General features: G+C 40.0%; 1 protein-coding gene across 1 annotated transcript in view; it reads left to right on the top strand.

Annotated features, from left to right (window-relative positions):
- TBX20 (T-box 20) overlaps positions 1 to 21,858 on the top strand; it is a 56,991-nt gene that overhangs the window by 12,270 nt on the left and 22,863 nt on the right. Inside the window, exons 4-6 of the mRNA XM_006020856.3 lie at positions 2,491 to 2,599; positions 14,879 to 15,037; positions 20,826 to 20,902. Coding sequence (XP_006020918.1) covers positions 2,491 to 2,599; positions 14,879 to 15,037; positions 20,826 to 20,902 — 345 coding nt within the window. The remainder of the gene's footprint in view (positions 1 to 2,490; positions 2,600 to 14,878; positions 15,038 to 20,825; positions 20,903 to 21,858) is intronic.

Genomic DNA, 21,858 nt, shown 5'->3' with positions numbered 1-21,858 from the left:
TGCCTATGGAATGATAAATTAAGTCCATGAGAAGCTGTATGCTCTGGGGACCTGTAGGATTAGTCCCAATGTTAACAAAAGGAAAATATAATAAAAGCCAAATATACAAAAAGAAAGCAATAACCAAAACCTTGAATATTTGCCTAAACACAAAATAACTTTCATGAATTTCCATCAGTGTGTTGTTCCTAAAACTTTGGAAATTGATCTGAACAACCTCTCACCATCCTGCTGACCTTAGGCATGCTGAGCATTTGCTGACTTCAGTGGGAGTTTTGTGCAGTGGAATGTGCACGTTTATTTCTCTAATCCTTTTGCTCATGCGTATCCACATGATCATCCGTTCTCTGTGCACCAGCTGGTAACTATATTTAATCTGGAATCCTCATCTCTCTGGTGTACAAGATTTGGCCATTGGAGAGGTGTTCAGTTCAAACATGTGGAGTCATATGTTCCTGTGGGATCCATTAACACATAGCAAATGTATTAGGATAAAATTGTGAGTTATCTGTGAGTTGTAATACTAAAAGTGGCTGAGATCTAGAGTGTTATAGTAAAAATATCTGAAGAATCCACCACTCTTTCATGTCCAGCCCTGCGCATTAAAGTATACAAGTCAACATAGGGAGATGGCTTCCTGTTCATTGTTAGCATTCATCTAATCTATAGCATGTTAACGGTAACAAAAGTTAATTGTGTTTATACAGTTTATGGTGATTGAGCTCAGTAGCTATGTACAGAAAGGTCTCTACTTACTTTCAAAATGCGTATCTTTGGTTTCAAATAGCCAAACCTTCTTAAGATCGAATCTCCATATCCATGGCTTACAGTATTGCCAATCCAATCATCCAAAATCATTATCCAGCCTCCAAAAAGCATGGGATTTGCTTAAGAATAATGACATTTTAAACGATAGCATTTCATGATCTCATTCTTTTGCTTTCTGAACCTTAGGGATCACATTTTCATTCTTTTCTTCACAGCCATGCAGGCTTCAATGAAAGCTGAGTTTTGGGGGGAAATGACATGACTCCAGGAACTGTTTTTTTTAAGAAAAGCACCCCATATGATGAGTCTTATGATGAAATTATGAGTCCACAACACTGAGGCAATATCTACATTAGAAGCACTTTACTAGCATACGAATATCAGCATAACATACAAGCAAAACAGTCCTAAAGTGGATGGAAAATCTGTGATTTGTACTAATACAGTAAAACTCATCCCAACAAGTGAAACAAGCTATACAAGTAAAAGGCCAGTTTGGGTGATATAACATTGCTTTCACTAAGGAATCCTACTAGCTCAGCTATGTTGATCAGGGATCACATCTTCACTAACTCTTGACAGATAATAACTATGCTGGTAGAAGTTTCTGAATGTAGCCCAAATATGATTCACTTTTCCCCCTATCTCACATCCTCCTTTAAACATTTAGGCCCCATCATTCAGTGATGAGCAATTAGTGCTCCTTTCTGGGACACAAACATGTAGCAAAGCAAGAGGTATGCACTGAAAGAGGTCCCTTTGCATTTTTTCCTGATCTACAGAATTAGTTGGGGTGGGGGGATTCCATCGTCGGAGCCAAATAACTTAAACAACGGGAATGAACAAAAGTCATAGATGCAGTTAACAAGCATAGGCTTTAGTGGAAGTACTTCAGTTAACACCTACCAAGTATCTGAAGTCAAATCATTGTATACTATTTATATGAAGATATTGTATTTAAAGAGTGTAGTACTTGAAATCATTCTGGTTGCAACATAATCCTGCTACCCCATTATCTGTGCCTCTTTCTATCCTGCCAAATTGCCAAAGTAGCTGTTAATTTACATATATGCAATGACTTTTCATGTCAAGCCACCATGCTGGTTTTCAGTTTCTTATAAACACACATCATCATCATAATTAACATGTGATCTAATGAAGGTTGTAATAATTCATGACAATAATAAGAATTTTTTTTTTTTCTGAATTCTCTGGTTATGTCTTTATCTACGCTATGTTTCTGTTTGAGCTGGAGTGACTGTTTTTTTAAGTATTTGTTAGCACAGCTCAGTGGAATTTTTCATTTGGGAAAAGATACAACAATGTAATGCTTAGCTAATATCCCTAGCTTAGATTATTATTAGCAGCTAACTAGATAAAATTATAGATATTCTTATCAAAATATGCTCCAAGAAGTCTGAGGGCCTAAAAAGTATCCTTTATTATGTTTCAGTGGATGGAACATAAAATCTCAGTCAAGTATTTTATTCTTTTTTGTTACAAGTTATTTTGCATGTAGGCACCCGTTTAGGGGAAGCCTGCTTCTCTTGCTTTGTGTGTATATCTGTGTTTTTCTAAGCTCTGAGAAAATACATCTTTCTGAAGCCACTGGATGTCTTGAAGACAAAATTTTATGTCTTCATATTGTTTAAATGCTTTATGGTAAAGTCTATAGTTACACAAACCTGACTGTAAGATTTGTGTGCTTGTTCATTTGTTTAGGTTGTATGTGCATCCTGACTCTCCATTTACAGGAGAACAGTTATTAAAGCAGATGGTGTCCTTTGAGAAAGTCAAGCTAACAAACAATGAACTGGATCAGCATGGACATGTAAGTAGCTTCCTATGTAGAAAAAGGGTAAAAGATCTTAAAAAAATAGCTGCCACTAAACTTGTTAGGCAGAAAGCAGGGTAGATTTGCACCTTATACACTAACCAAAGCAGAGATACATAAGCTTTCCAAGAACAGCAGCTTACTTTAGCAGATGCAAAAAACAAATGTACCCTGCCTTCTGCCTGACTTCAGAATAACATTAAACTTATTGGCCCTCTAATCCCAATGGCAAAGGACTGAAGAGGTGCTAAGACTGACCTGACCCATCACCTTTCCAGCTGGTCTGTTCATGTCACAGTGGAGGTGCACTGGCCAGGGTTTGTGGGGAAGTTTGTATTGGGTTTTTGTCTCATATACGTAAACAGCCCCCTGAAACTCCCTATTATAAGTTTTATGTTTGCCTTTTGGAGAAGCATATTTCACATCAGTCATCACCAGCGATCCTGGTTTTTGCTTTTGAAAAATTGTAACTTCTCTGATTAAAAAAAAAATAAATTGCAAATTATCTGATTAAAAAACCCCAAATCCACCATTAAAATGAAATGCCACTATAGATATAGGTATCAGTTGCCCACAGTGTTTTATTGATATAGTTACAATATTAAAGCAATTTGGAAGCCTACCAGTGCTTCAGTAACTATAATAAAATACATTCTAAATACATATTGGTATTTGATTTTGGGTTTTTTTGTCTTGGAAAATCAGAGTTCCCTCTGCCCTCTTTGCTCACCAGGACGCAGGTTCAGGCCTCTCACTCCCAAGCCACAGCCCCCAGCCCTGCTGCTGCCCCTCACTCTCCCCTCCACAGCCCCCCTATCCCTCCCAGCCTTGCTGGAGGGGACCCCAGATGCCAGGGCCTCAATTTGGAAGCCTACCAGTGCTTCAGTAACTATAATAAAATACATTCTAAATACATATTGGTATTTGATTTTGGGTTTTTTTGTCTTGGAAAATCAGAGTTCCCTCTGCCCTCTTTGCTCACCAGGACGCAGGTTCATGCTTCCATTGAAGGTAATAGTAAATACTTACTATATTTTTTGATGGGACTAGGGTCATTCTTATATTACTTTTATTATTTTTATTGTCATTTAGAGTTTGTATGTGGTAGTACCCTGTGGTCTTAATCAGGCCAACATTTCTATACGTTGAGCACAATTCAAACACATACTAAAAGGCAATTTCTGCTTCACTTTCACCATTTTGAATTAAGACAATGCTGATCAGAAAGAAGTATTAATACAAGGGTTTTCCTTTCAATAAATGCTGTTTACCATTTACATGCCTTTTCTGTCTTTCTGCTGAGCATATTTTTCTGAGGATAAAAGCTTTTTGGGGTTCTGGTGTTTTTATGTTACACTGAGCTGCTGCTTTTGGAACGCATAAGCTAACCCTTTGTTTAGGGAGTGATATTGCTTAAGTCGAAGTTTAGTGTACGTCAATACAATGTTTACGTTTTGTGTTCAGGATCTGGACACAGAGGTCACGTTTTCAGAGATGTGATTTTTAAGATCCTGAGCAGCAAACGTGTCTGGGTTTTACCTTTCCTTATTTGAACAGAATCCACAAGGCTATTTCAAGTATGTAAGTGTTTTCAGGATCGGGGCCTATGGCATTAAGGTGCTGATCTTGCAAAAACCACACACAACTTTTCTCATACAAATAGCCCCAGTGACGGCAATGGGATTATTCACAGGAGTGAATCTATGCACGTATGTAAGTCCTTGCAGGATCAGGGCCCTAGGGCTTTTTCTTTGTTCTTCTATAAAATAGCTTGCAACACTAGAACTGTGCTTCAAATCAACAAGTATTATGTGATGTTATTTGAAAGCTTATCCCTTCATGGATCTTCAGTACAAATAAGAATTAAACCCTTGTCTTTCTGCTGTCAACATTTAAAACAAGTTTATGTTGATGCAATCACCTGAATAAAAAGGCTTTTTAGAAAATATTTGTAAATCTTCTAAAGTGCTTTGAGAGAGAGAATTTTACATGGTGATTTTTTTTTTGTTTGTTTCTTCTGACTTACAAATTACAGAAAATATTTCAAGGAAATACTAGCTTTGTAAGTTCTGACATGTACGCTTATTCTTTATCCACTGTCTTTCAACTGCCTCCTTGCAATGATAAAAGATTTTGCTTTACTCAACTATTCTAACCAATCCAGAATGATCTGCATAATGAAAGTACAATATTTGCACTCTCGTAGCTGTGTAGGAAAGCTGCTCTTTTTGAAGGTATTTTTGACTTACGGTTTAAGCCCAGTTGTGCAAACCTTCTGCCTATGGAATGATAAATTAAGTCCATGAGAAGCTGTATGCTCTGGGGACCTGTAGGATTAGTCCCAATGTTAACAAAAGGAAAATATAATAAAAGCCAAATATACAAAAAGAAAGCAATAACCAAAACCTTGAATATTTGCCTAAACACAAAATAACTTTCATGAATTTCCATCAGTGTGTTGTTCCTAAAACTTTGGAAATTGATCTGAACAACCTCTCACCATCCTGCTGACCTTAGGCATGCTGAGCATTTGCTGACTTCAGTGGGAGTTTTGTGCAGTGGAATGTGCACGTTTATTTCTCTAATCCTTTTGCTCATGCGTATCCACATGATCATCCGTTCTCTGTGCACCAGCTGGTAACTATATTTAATCTGGAATCCTCATCTCTCTGGTGTACAAGATTTGGCCATTGGAGAGGTGTTCAGTTCAAACATGTGGAGTCATATGTTCCTGTGGGATCCATTAACACATAGCAAATGTATTAGGATAAAATTGTGAGTTATCTGTGAGTTGTAATACTAAAAGTGGCTGAGATCTAGAGTGTTATAGTAAAAATATCTGAAGAATCCACCACTCTTTCATGTCCAGCCCTGCGCATTAAAGTATACAAGTCAACATAGGGAGATGGCTTCCTGTTCATTGTTAGCATTCATCTAATCTATAGCATGTTAACGGTAACAAAAGTTAATTGTGTTTATACAGTTTATGGTGATTGAGCTCAGTAGCTATGTACAGAAAGGTCTCTACTTACTTTCAAAATGCGTATCTTTGGTTTCAAATAGCCAAACCTTCTTAAGATCGAATCTCCATATCCATGGCTTACAGTATTGCCAATCCAATCATCCAAAATCATTATCCAGCCTCCAAAAAGCATGGGATTTGCTTAAGAATAATGACATTTTAAACGATAGCATTTCATGATCTCATTCTTTTGCTTTCTGAACCTTAGGGATCACATTTTCATTCTTTTCTTCACAGCCATGCAGGCTTCAATGAAAGCTGAGTTTTGGGGGGAAATGACATGACTCCAGGAACTGTTTTTTTTAAGAAAAGCACCCCATATGATGAGTCTTATGATGAAATTATGAGTCCACAACACTGAGGCAATATCTACATTAGAAGCACTTTACTAGCATACGAATATCAGCATAACATACAAGCAAAACAGTCCTAAAGTGGATGGAAAATCTGTGATTTGTACTAATACAGTAAAACTCATCCCAACAAGTGAAACAAGCTATACAAGTAAAAGGCCAGTTTGGGTGATATAACATTGCTTTCACTAAGGAATCCTACTAGCTCAGCTATGTTGATCAGGGATCACATCTTCACTAACTCTTGACAGATAATAACTATGCTGGTAGAAGTTTCTGAATGTAGCCCAAATATGATTCACTTTTCCCCCTATCTCACATCCTCCTTTAAACATTTAGGCCCCATCATTCAGTGATGAGCAATTAGTGCTCCTTTCTGGGACACAAACATGTAGCAAAGCAAGAGGTATGCACTGAAAGAGGTCCCTTTGCATTTTTTCCTGATCTACAGAATTAGTTGGGGTGGGGGGATTCCATCGTCGGAGCCAAATAACTTAAACAACGGGAATGAACAAAAGTCATAGATGCAGTTAACAAGCATAGGCTTTAGTGGAAGTACTTCAGTTAACACCTACCAAGTATCTGAAGTCAAATCATTGTATACTATTTATATGAAGATATTGTATTTAAAGAGTGTAGTACTTGAAATCATTCTGGTTGCAACATAATCCTGCTACCCCATTATCTGTGCCTCTTTCTATCCTGCCAAATTGCCAAAGTAGCTGTTAATTTACATATATGCAATGACTTTTCATGTCAAGCCACCATGCTGGTTTTCAGTTTCTTATAAACACACATCATCATCATAATTAACATGTGATCTAATGAAGGTTGTAATAATTCATGACAATAATAAGAATTTTTTTTTTTTCTGAATTCTCTGGTTATGTCTTTATCTACGCTATGTTTCTGTTTGAGCTGGAGTGACTGTTTTTTTAAGTATTTGTTAGCACAGCTCAGTGGAATTTTTCATTTGGGAAAAGATACAACAATGTAATGCTTAGCTAATATCCCTAGCTTAGATTATTATTAGCAGCTAACTAGATAAAATTATAGATATTCTTATCAAAATATGCTCCAAGAAGTCTGAGGGCCTAAAAAGTATCCTTTATTATGTTTCAGTGGATGGAACATAAAATCTCAGTCAAGTATTTTATTCTTTTTTGTTACAAGTTATTTTGCATGTAGGCACCCGTTTAGGGGAAGCCTGCTTCTCTTGCTTTGTGTGTATATCTGTGTTTTTCTAAGCTCTGAGAAAATACATCTTTCTGAAGCCACTGGATGTCTTGAAGACAAAATTTTATGTCTTCATATTGTTTAAATGCTTTATGGTAAAGTCTATAGTTACACAAACCTGACTGTAAGATTTGTGTGCTTGTTCATTTGTTTAGGTTGTATGTGCATCCTGACTCTCCATTTACAGGAGAACAGTTATTAAAGCAGATGGTGTCCTTTGAGAAAGTCAAGCTAACAAACAATGAACTGGATCAGCATGGACATGTAAGTAGCTTCCTATGTAGAAAAAGGGTAAAAGATCTTAAAAAAATAGCTGCCACTAAACTTGTTAGGCAGAAAGCAGGGTAGATTTGCACCTTATACACTAACCAAAGCAGAGATACATAAGCTTTCCAAGAACAGCAGCTTACTTTAGCAGATGCAAAAAACAAATGTACCCTGCCTTCTGCCTGACTTCAGAATAACATTAAACTTATTGGCCCTCTAATCCCAATGGCAAAGGACTGAAGAGGTGCTAAGACTGACCTGACCCATCACCTTTCCAGCTGGTCTGTTCATGTCACAGTGGAGGTGCACTGGCCAGGGTTTGTGGGGAAGTTTGTATTGGGTTTTTGTCTCATATACGTAAACAGCCCCCTGAAACTCCCTATTATAAGTTTTATGTTTGCCTTTTGGAGAAGCATATTTCACATCAGTCATCACCAGCGATCCTGGTTTTTGCTTTTGAAAAATTGTAACTTCTCTGATTAAAAAAAAAATAAATTGCAAATTATCTGATTAAAAAACCCCAAATCCACCATTAAAATGAAATGCCACTATAGATATAGGTATCAGTTGCCCACAGTGTTTTATTGATATAGTTACAATATTAAAGCAATTTGGAAGCCTACCAGTGCTTCAGTAACTATAATAAAATACATTCTAAATACATATTGGTATTTGATTTTGGGTTTTTTTGTCTTGGAAAATCAGAGTTCCCTCTGCCCTCTTTGCTCACCAGGACGCAGGTTCAGGCCTCTCACTCCCAAGCCACAGCCCCCAGCCCTGCTGCTGCCCCTCACTCTCCCCTCCACAGCCCCCCTATCCCTCCCAGCCTTGCTGGAGGGGACCCCAGATGCCAGGGCCTTGGGGCCAGGGACCAAGGTCTGCAGCCCCCTGTCCCCCCAGCAGCACCTGAACCCTGGTTGCCACCCACGGGAGGTGGTGGCTGCTGTGGCGGACTAGAGTGCTGTGTCTGGCTCCCTCTCCCTAATAGGCAGCACAGCGAGAGTTGAGCACATTGTGGGGGTGTGGGTGTGGGCCCCCAGCTGCAGACTTGAGCTCCCCACCCTGCTGCCTTCCCCCTGGCACCTCCACGGCCCAGCAGGCTTGACCCAGAGTGGCTAGGCAAAATGGGCTGGGCAGGGAAGGTTGTTGCCACCGCTGGGAGTTCCGTGTCACCCTGGTGAATGCCCCCTGGTTGCCTGGCAGCAGTTAGGGCACAACTCCATGCCACTGCCCATGCTGCTGCTGGGTGGTCAGGTAATGCTTTGCCAGGGCAGCATGGGGCTTGCAGCAGCAAGGAGCTTCTCTGCCTGGCCCCACTGCCCTGCCAGGTCCTGCCCGCTAGGCTGCAGAGGCCCCAGGGGGAGGGCAGCAGGGTGGGGAGCCTGTGCCTGCAGAAGGTAGCCTGCCCCATGCAGAGATTGGGGGGGCATGTGCCCCCCATGGCCTCCTGGGACGGCACGCAGCAATGGGGAGCCAGCCTCACACCACTCCAGAAACAAGCCGCCCACAGCTCCATCCTACTCCCTGCCAGGACCCTGCAGCCATGTATTCTGGCCTTGAGCCCAAGCCCCGTGCACCTGGGCAGCAGCCCCAGTGCTAGCCCTGCCCAGCTCACTCCCTCTGGAGGCCTCAGTCCCCTCCTCCTTCCCCACCCAGACTTACCTGCAGAAGCTGCCCTCTAGGCTGCCTGGTGGCCATGTGCATGTGTGTGTGTGCACATGCACATGGCACCCCCTGCCTGACCACCCTCCTCCTGCTCCCCCCAGCGCCTTGCAGGTTGCAATGCTGCCAGCCTGCAGAGAGCTCTTTGCAGAAGTGGAAAATCTGCATGTTTCTGGCTTAAAATTAAAAAATCTGTGGTTTTTCTCAGTTAAAAGGGAAAATCCGTGTTTCCCCCCATTTTTCTGTAGCAAACAGAAAACCCAGATCCCTGGTCATTGCATTCTTTAAAAAAAAGTCCTGTGTTTCTAAATGATACATGATGGTAGTTCTGATGTGGTAGCATATTAATGGGACAGACGAGGTCAACATGAAGGTTTTTCTGCCTCCCCTTATTGCAGTCAATGGTAGAACATTTTTTGCAACCAAAGAGGCACAATAGAACCCTGAATCAGGTGTAACAGCCAGGGTTAAAAGGAAATGGAAAAGACTGACATGAATTTCTCGGCTACGTTTTCGTCTCTATTTTGCTTTGCCCTCCCTCACTGACTAGTGCTCTCATCTCTTATACACTGGCCAGTGCCTTGTCACATACAAGGAACATAGCTTCTGCTAAGTTTGGTGTCAGTACCTTAAACAACCCGCTGGAGATGGAGCCATCAGGAATAATTCTTCTGCTTCCTGACTCAAGGGGGAATGTGTATGGGGTCTGCATTTTAGGGTTAAGAAAACAGAAAGGGTTAATCTAGTAGTAAACCAAAAGGTGTAACATTAAAAAAGAGAAAATGGCTTGAAGGCAAATTGTGTGCGATAGGAAAAAATGCCCAGACCAACCAAAACAAAAATGAAACACAGGGAATCACAGGGTGAGGTTGAGCATAAACAGGACTAAGTCCCAGCTCTGACCCACTCCTGGTTTTCCTCCTAAGTCACAGAAGTACTTGAAGCACTGAAAACATGTGGCTGAGGGGCAGACCTGCTGGGAGATATGAGACACCCTGGGCTCCTATACATGTGCAGGGAGGCTGCTCCAACACGCTGTAATTACAACACATCAGAGCAGACTCGATTAATCGATTAATCAATTAATAGACAGATTAATCAAGTCTGCTGGAATGCAGTAATTACTGTGCTCCAGCAGACTCCACTGCCCATGCTGAAAAATGGCGGCAGGGCGCTTCAAACTAAAGCTTGTTTGACGAGCTTTAGCCCAAAGCACCCTGCCACCATTTTTCAGTGCCGGGACATTGATACACCTGATGCTCCGGGTGCTTTTAATTAGTGAGGCTGCTGGAGCTGTGCTAATTAAAGTGCTCCCCCTCCCTCCTGGAGCACATCTATAAATGCCCTCTGTTTGCAGAGAGCTGGAAAGTACAGGAACATGGAGGTAGGCTCTCCCATAACTGAGGGATGCTCAGCAGTGATGCTGTGATGGGGACAGTCTTCATGGGAAGGCCCGAGCTGTAGGCTTGAAAATTGAGTGACTTAAGTGAACACTCAAGGAAATCATATCTGTGGAATAAGCTTAGGATGGGAGGGTTTCCTATATAAGTATTATGCTGCATATCCAATGTTAATAAATAAGTCCAGGAGGGTTTTGAACTTTAATACAGGGACAGGGTACAGATGCAGAGGGTCAGTTACCGCTTTTTTCAGGCTGCTTGACATAGCTGCCATCTGTCTGAATTGTTCAATCAGAATATTTCCAACATGACTGAGAGTTTTCTCATTTAAAGACCTCAGGGTTGGACCAAAGTCTTTTAAATGGAAATACCTCCTGAAAAAAAAGAAGGAAAGCACAGATGCTAATGCATTATTCTTTTCTAAACATCTGGTATGTAGGTCTGCTTTTCTTAAATCCCTTTCCCCCCATTCTGGCTCAAAAGAATGTGATTTTACTCATATTTCAGAAACAGATCTCTGGAAGCAAAGGATGAGAGTGATGATAGGATCAATACATGTAGTTTCCAAAACAAGTATGTGTGCTTTAAAAAAGCATTTTTTATCATAACAGGCCATGTGTCTCTAATGAATGACTCGCAGCTATGTACTGTGAACCAGCTAAGAGAGGTTCATTTCCCAGAAGGACAGATGGGTCTGAAAAAGAAAAAAACAGTAGCTGTTAGAGAGTGTCAGGAATATTCCTGTTACAGAACAAGATGTAATAACTTCAGACATAAGGTAGAAAAATACAGTCTATATCTTAGCATATGAGACTGCCTGGTAGTGTCTTCTAAGAAGCAGCAAGAGCAGAATCCAGTAGTTTGTGTCCTTTTATGTTAATGATCAGAGTATATTGGTATCTATTGCTGCCATATTGGCACTGTGGCAATGCCATCATTACACATTGTATAGACTCAAGGAACAAATTCATTCTTTGAAGACTTTGAAAAAGATATTTCATAGTGTTTAGAGCTCAGGAACACCAGGGTCCCTAGAGGCAGAGTTAAGTTATCTGGACCTTATTAACTTAAATTTAAAGTTGCCCTTTTCTCTGAATTGTTCTTCTTATTCTCATGTCTTGTTCTTATGGGGAACTGTCAATGCTTTAAAAATGTCTTAACATTTTAGTTATAGGTACAACATGTTGGCCAGTTTGTTCAGGGGGTTGGACTAGATGACTTCTAGAGGTCCCTTCCAGCCCTACTGCCTATGATTCTATGATCGCGTGTTCTTTCCGTTCTCCAAAAGAAACATTTTGTGGTTAAAGTGTAATGGTGGTTATTGTAAAATGTTTTTTTTTTTCTGAAGAGGAGTCCCCCTGAAGAGAAGAGACAGGCTGTTTTTAGCTTAGCATTTTTTTTCAATTTTCTCTTACCCTAAGACTTCTGGACTTGGCAAGTTTTACTGTTCCCGTATCCAGAGCAATATGCGTAACACAACAATTATGCATGTATTTTCTGTAAGATTGAGTCTCATCACTGTGTGCGTGACATAAAGCTTGCCGTATGAGAATAGATATCATTAACAGAAGAAAGAAACTGGGAGTATGTATATAGATCCCTGGATGAAATCTTTAGGGGAAAGTGAGACATTTATAAAAAATCCATCCATACAGTCTTGCCTAATATTTGTTTTTGCGGAATATCTTTGAGTAAGCTGAGATTTTTCTAAAATTTACTAACAGATTTTTGGCAACATTTTTCACAAATTTCATTTACTTTCTGGCTTATTTGTGCATGGTTGTGACTAGGGATATAAATCACATGGTGGTGTTTTTGTGCCCTGATGGGATTACCCGTGAGTATTTTAGAAGTGAAAAAAAACCCAACAGAGCAGTGAGGTAGACACTTGGGAGTAGGATGTACTCCCAAGGGAAGTAAGGACAGAAGGGAAATTAAGAAACAGCAAGAACAGAGAAGCTGAGGAGGAAAGTAATTGTGCCAGTGTCTGTGAGAAAGAGGAGCTTGAGTGTGCACCAGAAATGGAGTGGAAGCCAGTGACGTGACTTCGGTAAGGTACTGAAATGTTACAAGATTTCATACTACAAAGAATCTCAAAATTCTGTCTCATTTTCATGATAGTGATGATAATGGGATGAGTCCGGCCTTCCAGTATAAGCACTCAGTCCCACTGAAAACAAAGTGTGGGTCAGAAAAGAATCTGGTTCAAAGGAGAAGGAAAAAAAAAAAGAACAATGGGAGTTCATTGCATGAAAAGCTATTGCCAGAGCAGGGCTCTGATGCAAAATACAACCTGTGTTATTTACTTTGTGATTACAATATCTAACTTTGCATTTCAACTTGAGTTAATGTACAGTAGCAATATACTGCAATGTGGAGTAGCTGTTTATGATTTTATAAAGCAGTGATTCTCAACCAGGCTGTCACTGCACTCTGGACTGCTGCAAGTTTTTTGAAGGGTGCTGTGGAGGGGGGAGGCGGCACTCAATTATCAGATTTTCTCACATGCCACACACCCCTAAATAAGACATGCACCTTGTTTCTTGGGAAGGCCAAATGAAGAAAAAAAGATTCCTCCAGAATTATGGTCACAGACAGCAGGGACAGAGCCCATGCTGTAGCTCACTCACCCTCCTTTTCACGTTCAGGCAAAAGCTATCGTTTTAACCCTTTGACAGCTGAATTGTTACCAGCTCTTGGTTGCTCAGCCAAAACCTGAAACTGTAACTTCTGCTGAAGATTGGGCTCCAAAGCCAGAACCAGGGTTTTGAAAAGAGTTAAAAATAGTCTGCACTCTGCAGGGCTGTGAAATAGGAGAAGAGAGACCAGTAGTAGCTAAATTGCAAATTCTTCAGCAAAATTGTTGAAGAATGGCTAGCTTGATTAGTGGAACATTAAGAAAATAAAAAAGGAGAGTGGGTCATTAACACACATGGAGTAAAGAGCAATTAGCAGGAATCAAGTAGACTATAATGAATCATGAGTCCTTCAAGTCAGATGAGTTTCTCAGCACAGGCTGAATAGAAATGCTACTGCTGCTATTTTGCACAGAAAATCAGATTCCCCATTAAGACATGCACCCCAATCTTGGAAGGCTAATTTCTGGAGGAAAGTTGTGGCAGGTGAGTAAATATAGGATGTATATATTTATTTATTAGATTTTATCCCACCCTATACAAAAGTCTCAGAGCAGATATCCAAAAGGCTCAGTACTGTTAGGTGTATAGACACCTACACATGATTCACAAGATAAACCCAGAGATTTCAAATGGGAATCCATAGTATCAAAAACATTCTGACCTGTTGCGGTCTTTCTGCATTTTTCGTAACAGAAGAATTGCTCTATTATTTTTCTGTAGTAAAAAAAAAAAAAAATGAGAGAGCGCTAAGAATTGACATTTTCCAAAGGGTGCCTTGAGGCTTACAAAGGTTGAGAACCACTACTGCAAAGAATTACCACTAATCTTGTTATACCTGGAACCACCCATGTCACTGCCAGATTAGTTACGTGTCTGTGATTGTATTCAACATGAGAAATGATGCAAACTTAGCTCTACACTAGACATACTATATTCTAATATTTTGATTAGAGGTGGTCAAATAGTCTAATATCATTTTAAGTCAATAGGAATCTGTCCTTTCACTTTAGTGGGATAAGAAGCCCTATAATTGGTGTGTTTTGTTTAGGAAAAGTCCTTATTCACAAAAACTATTAATGAAGAAAAATGGGAACATTACAACAAATACTGTTTCTGATGAATTCTTCAGCTAGCTCTAATCCTACTTCAGAGCTCCGCCAGTCCAAACACAGTCGGCTACCTGAGTATGCAGAACAGACTTCTTTAAATGCTACATATACATTGTGTATAACAACAAGAACTTGATTTTTTTTCCAAAGGGGCACCAGCAGGCCTCATTTTGTAGGAGTATAACTTTGTAGGCACTGGCTTTTGGGTACACCCTTCCAAGCACTCAAACCTGCAAGTTTGGTTGAGAACTTCAAATACCTCTGTCCACAGATGATGATAATATTTGTGTCTGTAAAATCCATCATATGGATAAATAGATGTTAATGCTTCAAAAGTACATACCAGATACATGCAAACATACACATGAACAAAAGGGAACCATCTTCTTAACCTTCTGTTTAAGGGTCTGGTTTTCAAAGGTGACCACCCGCTGAAGTTACAGAGGGATGTGTGTGCTCAGCGTCTTTGAAAATCAGCCTCTGTACATCTAGATTCCCAAAGGCCTGCCATTTACAGCTACATTTTGTTTAGTTCACAGTAATCTTAATCTTCATCTCGGGACATCTTTTTATCATTCTTTGCTTCAGATTATTTTGAACTCCATGCACAAATACCAACCAAGGGTGCACATCATTAAGAAGAAGGACCACACTGCATCTTTGTTGAATCTGAAATCTGAAGAATTCCGGACATTTATCTTCCCAGAGACAGTTTTCACTGCTGTCACTGCCTATCAAAATCAACTGGTGAGTGTGTTGCGAGACTATTTTTATAACTTGTTGATTTGTCTAAAATCTCTGTGCTAATAAATTCCTCCCTTTTAAAATCTAGCATAGAAATTTCTTTGATGTAATGTAATGTTCCATCACACTGTTCCCAAGTACTCTTTCCACTCCTGGCCTTACACACATACTTACGTGCTCACCTTACATTCAAGACCAAGTATTTTAAATGGAACTTTTCACTGGAAAATAATAAGGGCTATCACATAAGTAAGGGTTTGGGGAATGAGCCCAGATGTTTTCTTTATAATAACATTGTGTATTATTCTTTATTCCTTTTCAAGTTAACCCTCTGCTTATTTCATCAAGAAGCTGCTCTAATTTCCAATAATCTGACATGCTGAGAGGTATCAACTTAAATGTCTGTAACCCAAACCCGATGACAGAATGTACTTTGAAGGCTGATTCATTAAACCATGAAGCCAAGGTGTGAGGGAAATAATCCACAAATCTGCTTTTCACATTTCACTGTAAATATTTGAATTTCAAATTAATGTGCAAATGAATAACAATCCCTAGATAAACACAATCATTAGTGATAGATTCCACTTTTAACATCAGATGCGTTTCTAAATAAGTAACTTTACAAAATCTGTAGACCATTGGATGATGAATGCTTCAGTGGGCATTGAATAAGGCATTTGGTACTTTAGTCAGTGAAAAGACTCCAGTTGGCTTAAGTGGGCTTTGTAGTCCATCCTAAGAGATTAATGTTACACTTTTGAGGGTGTCTCTTTTTTTATTCATATGTTAAAAAGGGTTTTATCAGAAAAGGGCTGAATAGGATCCGAACATCTGGGGAGGTGTGGTCCCATAGGTGTTTATCCCTCAGATTATTTGCTTCTCTAGGTATAAAATGTATAGCATTTCTTAACACCTCAGATAACACAAAACAAAAAAAAAGTATTAATTTCAGATTCCATAAATGGAATGAAAGTATTGAATATTATACATATTTAGCATTGTAACTAAATTTTGGTAGGATATGAACTGTGGGATAGATGTGCCTTAGATATATGTTTTGACCATATTTCATAGATTGTAAAGCCAAAGGGAACATTAAGTCATTTACTTTGACTTACTGCTTTAAAAATACTTTCCTTCATAGTGCTAGGATTTGTTCTTATTTATGACATACCCTATAGCTGTTTGTAGCTGAAAAAGTTCCCAATAAACTCAGGCTTATAATTGAATATCAAAAAAAAAGAAAGAAAAAGAGTTAGCCGTGTGGTAATCTTAATAAAATATAGGTAATAAATATGTCTAGAAAAGGAGTAGTCCCTGAACTGTCTATGGGGATGAGTAAAATAAAAATATCCAATTTAAACCCAGAATTTATTTCTGTGCAATAACCTATACAAATTTGCACTTATCAATGATATATTAGATCACAGCTATTTCTAAGCAAAACTTGCCTGAGTATATCAATGATGACTGCAAAATTTCTCATTATTGCTTCTCTGGAGACCCTCAGGGTCCATGCAGTCCTGTTATTTATGACTAATGAAAATGGAATCTTTTTTTCATTTTTGCCATTTCTTTCAGTGCTGTTTTAAGAGGAATGATTACATTTCTGCAGGTTATTAGATAAAAGCTAAATACATTACACTTTCAACAAACTATCTCATAATTTAAGATTTAAAGGGCATGCATTTATTTAAACAATCAAACCACTGCTACAGAGTTGAATTGTAGGTCAAATTTCATTTTAAAATGCTTTGTAGCAGATGTTCTCTGCTTGTTTCTGAGACTGTGTGTGAGGATATATATTGTCTCTACATGACATCATAAATAATTGTGAGTCTTATCGGATGTTGGCAACTAGAACAAGTTTCACTTGTGATGTCATACCAGATCATAGCTGTTAGAAAAATGTCAATTTGACAGGCAAAAATATACATATGTAGATCTTCCTCAGGGAATGCCTAGAAATCTTTTTATTCTGCAGCAGAGTTGGGTATTGTTTCTTCAGTGATCTAAGTAATAATACTTAGAACTTTTTAAAGGTAGTTTTCAAACATTGAACCAAACTAAAGTCGAATCACTAGTTTGGTCCATTAGCTAATTGTTTCTTTCAGATAAACTACCTGCAATTCATTGTGGAGTAAGTGTGGCAGAAAGTTTAGGAAGCTGATCCTGTATTATTAATGACAATGGGAGTTTTACCATTGACTTTAGTGGGTGCAGAACTTGACTGTAATGACTTGCTTAAATCTGTACATTTAAGATAACTGTTATCTTTCATGTATTATTATTATTATAGTGCTCCTATGGGCAGCAGGGGCAGTGCAGAGCTTCTCTTGCTGTGGCATAGACTCCTGGTGGGGGGAATCCTCGCAGCCCCTCCTAGTTGGTGCCTGGGGCAGGTGCCCTGCTTACCCCACTTTAGTTATGCTGCTGCCCAGCATCTCCACCCATCACACACATACTCTCCAGTGCCCTTCTGTGCTCAAATAAGCTTTTTTAACCACCTGCCAGTCTGTCTTCTCTAATGTAAATGCCCATAATCAGCTATTTGGGCAGTGGCTGTCTCTCTGGCTTTGAACCAGGGGTTCTCAACCTTTCCAGTGCGTGGGCTGGATGAATGAGGGAAGGAAAGTGAAAGCAGCAAAGGAAAATGACAATGCAGTGAGATGGAGTGATTTTCCGAGGATCACATGGCAAGTCAGTAGCCAGAATAAAAACCAGGATTGAAATCTTGGCCCCATTGTAATGAATCGTGGTATTGTTATTGACCTCAGTGGACCCACATTTTCACACACATGTCAGTCCAGTGGACCATTTGTTAGACTAGGCTGCCTATTTTCTTCACTCCCACCCTTGTTGTAATCAGACTTCTTGTTCATATAATGTAGATAGCAGCTTAAGTAATCAGTGCTTCTTTGTTTGCTTTAGTTCTCATAAGTCTCCCTCCCTATTCTGCTGACTGCCTTCCCAGGAAACCAGTCTTTTCAGAATCGAGAGATAGATTTGGATGTAACCTTAATTGTCTGTGGAGAGGTCATCCAGTGCTAAAATACCTTTGTCTCATAAGGGCATCCGGACATCCAGATCTCTGTAAATGATCTTTTTTTTTTCTTGAAGGACAGTTCCTAGAATTAAGGCAGTGATAACAAATGCCTTATGAAGTATGAAATGGCTGAATAGTTCCTCATAGGTTCCAGCCTCTGTTTACCCCTTGAGTGCCTTGGACTTTTCCCTGACATCAGCTGGAGTCAACAGAGCCCACTATCCTTCAGGAGAGTGGTGCATGGGGAGCCTTTTAATTCTGCTGTGCATAAAGTTTGGGAAATCTGAGTTTTATTAGAGCTTTCCACCCTTTCAGCACCAAATCTGACTTCTAATGAGGCAACTGGATGCTTTGAGTACGGCATGGTGGGGTCTTTTTCCCAAAGTATATGTGAAGCAACTGTACATCAATTATATCACAAAACCACGAGGCACCATAGCAATCAAGAGTTGATGGATACACAAAGTATTCTTTACAATGTCTCCACTGGCAGGAAGGTATCAGGTGAAAATGCTCACTGAATAGTATAACTCAAGTAAACACAGTTGAAGCAAAATTTCATCTCTGGTGTCAGAAGGGAGAGTTTTTAAGATGATTGGAGTTTTTCCTTTATGAACTAGATTATCTTGCCCAAAAGAGCACCCTGATCTACCCTCTTCCCTACCCCTCACTCTACCCATACAGCCACACTTATTATTATCTGGTGCTAATATAAATACACATAGCTTTACATGGGACATTTTTGGCAGAAAATAACATAAGCATTTGCCTACATTACATTCTTTCACTCTTGAATCAGCATGTCATTAAAGAGCTTGGAGATGAGCTTTTATTACATTAAATGGCAATAAATACAAATTCTTTTTACTCCCCCGATAGTCTCTTCTGAAGCAAAGTTCCTACCTATGGGGTATTACTGTTTGCATTTTCTGGGTTTCTTTCTCTTTGCTTATAATACCTGTAATGATTATAGAGGTGGTTAATTTTCTGAATGTGGATAAGGCAAGGGTGGGCAAAGTCTGGCTCGCGGGCTGGATCAGGCCCATAGTGGACTCCATTTCCCAGCAGCCCCTGCCCACATCACTCTAGTTTCCAAGGAGACTCCAGGAGTGGCAGTGCCATGACAGTGTGGGGCCAGGGTTTCTATGGAGACCAGCCCCAGCAGAGCTGGCAGGGCACACCACAGGGCAGGGAGCTGCTCCAGGCCTGGGATCTTACAGTGGTGACAGCATGGTCTGGAGCTGGGGGCAGAGCCAGTATCTGTTGCCTACACACCCTGGGCAGGGACGTGCAGGCAGCAGATTGCAACTCTGTTCCAGCTCCAGACCATGCTGTCACCACTGCAAGATCCCAGTCCCAGCTGCAGAACAGCTACCTGCTGGGCCATGCACCCTGCCAGCTCTGCTGGGGCTGGTCTCCATAGAAACCCTGGCCCTACATCAGGGCTCCTGGGGTCTCCATGGAAACCAACTGCAGTGACGTGGGCAGGGGCAGCTGGGAAATGGAGTCCAGTGGCCAGCTGGATCCTCCATTTTGCCCACCCCTGGGATAAGGCCTGATGTTGAATGCTAGGATCTCAGGACCAAGACATTAATAAGTGAGACATTCAAATAAATTTTCCTTGTACATACCTCTTAAACAAAAGAAGGGCTGCCCCTATTCCATCTTGTAGCTACATTTGAAGAAGGAAATTAAGTTTTGGTTGTAAGATGTCTGATCTCTTAGGTTTGTAATTGCTTTTGGATGGTGACTTTTTTCATTCAACCTTCTCATTTGAAATCCTGTTTTAGCATTTTTCACTTAACAGTACAAAACAGTTGTGCTGCCTCAAGGGATGGACACATGACTCGATTACTTCAGAGTATTCTCAATTTACTCCAGAGAAAAAAATGGAATGGACATATGATGCACAGAAATTATTGCAAGGAAATGTTGTCAGAATAACTTTTACACTAGTGTATGTCTTTGTGTGTTATCTACAACCTAGTGGCCAGACACTCTTGATAGTGCCTACTTTGGGTAGCCAACTGGGAAGAGTTGGTTGTGTTTCCACTCCTAAATATACTAACTATGGAGTAAAATTCTGAATAAATTATTATATAATAATCATGTGTGTCTGTGCGCTCAGAGTACAGTTAATTAAACCTGCTTTGAAATAACTGCATCATAGTAATCAATGTTGGGGCAGCTTGAGGCAGTGAGTTAAAATCTTCGCACACAGTGCCCACCAAGTTGTTGGTCCCTACCAGCTAGGTATTATTGTGATGTTATTTACAACTCACATCTCAGTTCTACATGGAGGGGAATATGACCCATTTTTGCTGCTAGAGACTGCTTTAAGAGGCAATAACTTGAGGCCTCTGAAGGTTCTTTGTGCTCTTGTTTATGAGCAAACCTCAATACGCTCTTCTCCTAATTCCTTCTTAGCCCTGGCTCTTCAGCTGTCAAGACACAGGACTGTAGGAGAAACAACAAGAAGGAATTTTGATCTTTCCTCTCACCTACACCAAGTTTACCCCAGTGGAACTCTATTCAGTTGTCTTACTCCTGATTGACATTGGTGCGAGAGGAGAATCTTGACTCTGTCATTTTGTAGCTGGCAGTGCCAAATGAGTAGTTATATAAGAGATCCCACACTTGCTTGAACCGTCTGAAACTGAGGATGGACTGGGTAACATTGTGTATCCTGCAACAGCCAAGCACCACGATCATGTTGTATTACTCTTTTTTCTGTGTTTCCAGATAACCAAGCTGAAAATTGACAGCAACCCTTTTGCTAAAGGATTCCGGGACTCTTCCAGACTCACTGATATCGAGAGGTAATGGGGACTTTCTGTTTACTTTCCATGCAGATAAGATAAAGGGAAGAGAGAGTTTGTAGGAAAAGCATCCTTTCAACTCTTGGGAAGCTGTGCATTTTAATGTTATCTTGTTGCATATAGTAAATCTCCTCAACCTCCTTTAAAAATACTTATAAACCTTATGAAGACAGAGCTGTTTTGAGTCTTGACATCTGCTCCACTGGAATCTAATAGATTCATCTTCCTTCTGTGGTTCCTTAATGGGAAAGACCAGGGAGGAGGAGAGGGGGAAGAAAGGAGTCATTTTAACAGCTTCACATTTTTTTAAGCTGCAGCAAGCAAAGCTTTTCTTTTTTTCCTACCTTATCATGTCATTCAGTTCTATTGGAAACAAAGATTTGGCTCTCTGGGAAATGTGAAGTAAGGTACTGCAAAAAACCCCTCCTTCTGATTCTCCATTGTTCCAGATAGTGGGAGGAACATAAGGTAAATGTATTGTTCAAGCTGAATGAAAGTTTCTGCTGCTTTGTCTCCTGGCTCTTGGCATACCTTAAATGTGACCACTTTTAGAAGTCCTAGACAATGAGGTCAGCAAGTAGTGCCATCAGTATAAATCCATAATCCCCACTCTAATGTAGAGATGCCACTTTTGTTTAATTGAAATTAAACTGCAGTACTGATTGAATTAGGAGAAGAGTATGTTTGGAAACTACTACGAAGTTGGTGCCCATGGTGAGAGGGATATTACCCCACAAATTAAGTAGAGGGCTATTTAGCCACAGTAAAAGGGGTATATATCCAGAGCCATACGAGAGGATGGGGAAATAAAGGACAATCTTTTAGCAGTACTTGTGTGTGTCACGTCACTATGACACTAAGTTATATCGTTGCAAGTACAGAGCAAATAATTTCTGTAAGAGAATCTGTAAGGGAATCTGATTGAGCATTGAAGGGAGTGATTACAGCACTTCCTA

The sequence above is a fragment of the Alligator sinensis genome, unplaced genomic scaffold (assembly GCF_000455745.1).
Source record: "Alligator sinensis unplaced genomic scaffold, ASM45574v1 scaffold86_1, whole genome shotgun sequence".
Taxonomy (NCBI): Eukaryota; Metazoa; Chordata; order Crocodylia; family Alligatoridae; genus Alligator; species Alligator sinensis.
Note: the sequence above shows the minus strand (reverse complement) of the source record. Positions and strands in the feature narration are given on the sequence as shown.